Source organism: Rhipicephalus sanguineus, chromosome 2, assembly GCF_013339695.2.
Source record: "Rhipicephalus sanguineus isolate Rsan-2018 chromosome 2, BIME_Rsan_1.4, whole genome shotgun sequence".
Taxonomy (NCBI): Eukaryota; Metazoa; Arthropoda; class Arachnida; order Ixodida; family Ixodidae; genus Rhipicephalus; species Rhipicephalus sanguineus.
In genome coordinates this window covers 210,641,273-210,646,092 of record NC_051177.1, presented here as the reverse complement: position 1 = coordinate 210,646,092, position 4,820 = coordinate 210,641,273, and the positions used below count along the sequence as shown (strand labels likewise).

Below are 4,820 nucleotides of genomic sequence, written 5' to 3'. Positions count from 1 at the left end.
AAAATATTTTTAACCCAAAATATACCTTCAGTAGAGTAAAGGAAAGAAGGTGTATTAATCTTCTGTAGAGTAAGTATTTATGACTCAGACATTCATACAAAGCACAATATTATAAGGGAAAAATGCAAACATGGAACATTCTGGCAAATTTTCTGGAGGCGCATATGGAAGAAAAATTGAAGTAATATTATTCAGTTTCACCTCAGACAAACGCCTTTGTTTAATATCTAAACCAAATTTGGTATTGAAACAAATGATACCCTCAGAATAATTTTTCTGACAAACCACACTCGGACAACATTTTGCGAAATTTATAAGGCTCCCACGTGACCAAAAATTTTTTTCTTTCCGAAGTATTCTAGCAATTCACTGTTTTCAATGCAAGAAATCAGCACGATTTTTTTTTAGTACATTGGAGATGGTCACCAAAATGGCTGGGGTGTTTGGCGTGGAACGACCCTGCTGTAACCAACTCAAAATGTGTTCTTTCTGTGAAGATGCACAAACTTGACAGTTTCTCTCATTATAATTTCTGACATCTCACTGATTGTTAGTGTGTCAGTGGAGTGATAGCTAATAGCCTGGTAGCCTAACACTGTGTTGTGTGTAGTTGCCTATTTACTTCATGAAATGGTGAATGTATTTGTGGAGTCACATATTTATCGTGCTTTTGTTAAGTTCATTCTCGGCAGCTGGCCCTTTGTGAGAGAACCATAGTAAAACCCATGGTTCAGCTGTGCAGTAGCTGCAGCTACCAGTGTGTATGAAGAGCACAGGATCCTTTCTTATTCACTGAGATGTTTCAATCGCGATCAGTGCTGGTAGTTTTGTGAGAACTGTCAAAAAGTGCCTAGCCCATTATGCTTCATCAGCATTTATTCATGATTGCTGAACAGAAATTTAGAAACTGACCAGTATCTACCAATAGTCAAATGCATTAGAGTGAAGCTCTTTATTGAAAGGACCACGTATATCCTTAGGTCGAGGAAAGGTGCCGCACTGCATTCATGCAGTGTAGTTGAGGAAGAGGGTCGAATAGAAGGCTTATATTTGTGAACAATGGGCCTGACGTACAGCTTTGCACAAACTGTTCCTTTCATTTCTACCAGACTCTGACCTGTTATCTGACAAGTTACCTCTTGTTCTTTCTTAAGCACCTATCTGAAATCTCTGTTATTAGGTGCATTACATTTACTATGTACACTAAACAGCACACTGGCTTTAATGCTGTAAAATTGTGGTCTACTCTGCTGACCACTGCCAATTTGTTGTTGAAATGACAGATTGCTCTGCAAAGCTGGCATCCAGTGCAGACTCGGTCAAGCGGGAGGGGATCAGCTGCTCGCTGTGCGGGACGGACCTGGTGACGGAAGACCAGTTGCGAGCACACCGTTGCAGTGAGAGGCCTCGTGGACGGGGCCGCTACGCGTGCCGCTACTGCCACTTCGCCTGCAACGACCGGCTCGAGCACAGCTTGCACCAGACACAGCACCTCAAGGACAGGCCGTTCAGGTGGGTATGCATGGCAAAACACGGACAACCCAACTGAAACCAAACGTCCATTCGACAGGACAAATTGAACAACGAACGCACATATGTAAATGTGACGTGCATGTGCAGAACTTCAACACGTAGCCAAATGGACACAAAAAGGAGCAGCTTAAAAGCCTCTCACACTTGGATCAAACACCAAAGAGAAAGTTTGCGCATGGCAACATCACCATGACTGGCGTAAGGAACCCCATATTGTAGAGGAGTGGGGAGCGTTGATGCAATGACAGTTGCAAGCCAGCTTTGCAGCAGGTAGCGGGGCCACCCATGGCACGGTGCACCCATGGATGTGGGCAGGAACTTTCAGACCACGCACAGTCCTGCGGGTCTGAGTTGCCCTGTGGGACTGCTCGTGCCCACCAGCTCAGTGGTGCCCATGGCGCTTTTTGATGGCTGCCTTCTCACCAAGGCATCCCATTAGATTCAAAACACTCTGTACTGTTTTGACTTCCTTTCTTAATAGTTTTACCTCAGCACAAGCATTTCGCACTTTGGCATCACCATCTTCCTAGTTTAGCTGCTCCTTTGTCTGCTAAACATTTCTTAGCAAGGTGACTGCACATCTGCACTCTCATCATCATCACACCATGCCAGTGAGACGATGTACATTGGAGAGCTAAGTGCACTAACCAGCACTTGTGGACAATTAGCACAAAGTGATGTGCAGCACACAATACAGACTCTGGGATTGGTGCCACCTGCCTGTGGATTTCAGAGGCTAGAATGAAGGATTACTGTACTAGATGTGGTTTATGTTTTGTGCATCGCAAGTAAGGTCTTTTGCATAAGATGGCAACGTTTTTTTTGCAAACAATTCCTCATTTACACGCCTATGAAAATGGCATCAGTGGCTCAAAGGGGGCATGCATTGCAACAATAATGAGTATAGCTTCAATCTTTGAACACGGCTCATACGACGTATTGTGTGAGCATTATAATGATGATGGCCAGTGAACATTGCACACACCAATATTTCAGGATTCATCAATGGTAGGGATGGGCGAATAGTGAATTTGAGGTTCGAAGCGAATCCGAAGCGAATAGTGATTTGGTCGAATAATATCTAATCGAATAGTTCTAATAGTATTTACCGCATATTATTAAGAAAAGTGAGCATTTTTGTCATGACCCTTGCACAATATTCTTAAGGATTGGAACTAGGTATGAGTGAATGTCACTTTTTTGGTTTGAAATGAAGTGGAAGCAGCCTTGAATAGTATCAAGATTTGAATAGTAGTAGGGTGCAAGTTATAAGTGGTGCAATATGTTAAAATTTAAAAATTACTATACTTAGCCCATATAACACGCTTTTAGACAGAAAAATATGTACATTTAACCTTGAAGTGTGGCTTCGCGGCAGTGCAGATTTCCCCTGAATGGGTTGTTTCACAGCACAGCAACCAAATGCTGCAGTGAAACTATCTTTACAGGGGGTTATGTGCAGTGAAATGTATACATATATTTGCACATTTCGAATAGTTCGAAATTTCGAATAATCTAAATTCGTATCGAAGTGAATTCGAATACTGTAATGTTCGTTTGAATATTCGAAACGCCCCAATATTCGCCCATCCCTAATCAATGGTGACACAGTTGGCAGAGAACGACAATTGGAAACATTCATGGCATCACTTCTAACGAGTAAGATTGTCAGAAGAGCAAATGTGACTCACTGATTTGCACATTCACTTATTGTGACGTAATTCCCAACTATCAAGTTGTAAGAGAATCACACTTTCGCTCATTAACTCTCACATATAGAGTGGGTATGAAGCATTTTCAAGTGAAAAAGCAAACTGGACAATAATCCAAATCAGGTATGTGGATTGCTGTCGCAGAGCAAAAGCCTGCTGTCTTGTTCTATGCTTGTCTGTCTTGCATTGTGGGCCCTCATGAAGCTTAGCCCATATGTCAGTTCTGTTACTTTTGACCTGACTGGCCTCGCACATATGAATGAGAGAACAGTGTATATAAACAATGGCTCTATGCCTATGTGGAAAAGATGGCACCCCGTGCTGGGAATATCTTTATTGCCCATCGTTGCTTGCAGCTGTGGTGTGTGCGGCAAGGCATTTGCACGCAACAGTGACCGCAACAGGCATGTCAAGATCCACACGGGGGTCCGACCCTTCCAATGCGACGTGTGCTCACGCAAGTTCCGACAGTCATGGCACCTGCAGTATCACCGCAGCACCCACACCGACTTCTGATCACAGGTGGGGATATCACTGACGCCTATTCACTGAGGCAACCAAAACACTACTCCTGGGATAGCAATTATGTGGACACTCTCAGCAGGTTTTCGCTATCGCCGTTGGCGCCGCCATGCCACTATATATATATATATATATATATATATATATATATATATATATATATATATATATATATGTGTGTGTGTGTGTGTGTGTGTGTGTTGGTAGCTCAGTTGGTAGAGCATCGGACGCGTTATTCGAAGGTCGCAGGTTCAGTCCCTGCCCGCGGCAAGCTATCTTTTCGTTCACTTTTCTTTCTTCACATTTACCTTACATTTACTACTGAAGATATCCCCTATACTTTCCTTGGCATTATTGTCTGTTAGTTCTCATTAATATTGTGTATAACAAAGAAAACGAGCCCTTGAAAGTAACACTTCTTTCCTTCACACACACACACATATATATATATATATATTGTAAAGGCATTTATTGGTGGCCACTTGGCGACAATGCACAACAGCAACAGTCAAGGTGGGGTGACGGACTCTCAGCAGCACGAGCTGCGTTCTCTCCGAAGAGGGCGACCCACTAAAAGGTGCTGGAGAGGACGACCCACTGCAGAGTGTTCCAAGGCTTCGCTACAATATATATACATTTATAAACCACAAAGAAAAATAGTTATGAAGAAAAATTTTCCAAGGCACGCGACCGGGGAGTTAAAACTGTGACCCCTTGCTATATGGTGTGACGCGTTGAACCACTCAGCCACAAACGCATACATCCTCCAGCATACTAATGCCGAGCGATTTATATACACCATTTACCGTTGGTGGTACGTAGATCTTTGAGGTGCTTCAGCATGGCAGAGACTATAACCCACGAGATGGCGCAAAGAGCCGCCTAAGGGCGCACTTTAAACGGTATGCGCTTTGCTCATCTTTCGTCGCAGCGCATGGAATCACAACAGCTGGAGTGGGGCTGCGCGTCTCCAACTCCGTACTTTGACATACAGGGCATGGTCACTTGTGCTCAACAGGTTCAACAGATGGCTCATAGCTTTATTTACATTGT

At 43.4% G+C, this 4,820-nt stretch overlaps 1 protein-coding gene across 1 annotated transcript; it reads left to right on the top strand.

The window, feature by feature from the left end:
* Positions 1–805: 805 nt before the first annotated feature.
* On the top strand, positions 806–3,762 carry LOC119384047 (zinc finger protein 551). Its single transcript, XM_037652337.2, has 2 exons — positions 806–1,512; positions 3,602–3,762. Exons 1-2 carry the CDS (start codon positions 1,277–1,279, stop codon positions 3,759–3,761), a joined length of 396 nt encoding a protein of 131 aa, XP_037508265.1. The 5' UTR covers positions 806–1,276; the 3' UTR covers position 3,762.
* The last annotated feature ends 1,058 nt before the right edge of the window (positions 3,763–4,820 follow it).

Coding starts and splice junctions, on each gene's coding strand:
- LOC119384047 (XM_037652337.2), top strand. CDS start 1,277: ATGACAGATTGCTCTGCAAAGCTGGCATCCAGTGCAGACTCGGTCAAG. Junction 1,513..3,601: donor CTCAAGGACAGGCCGTTCAG/GTGGGTATGCAT, acceptor CGTTGCTTGCAG/CTGTGGTGTGTGCGGCAAGG.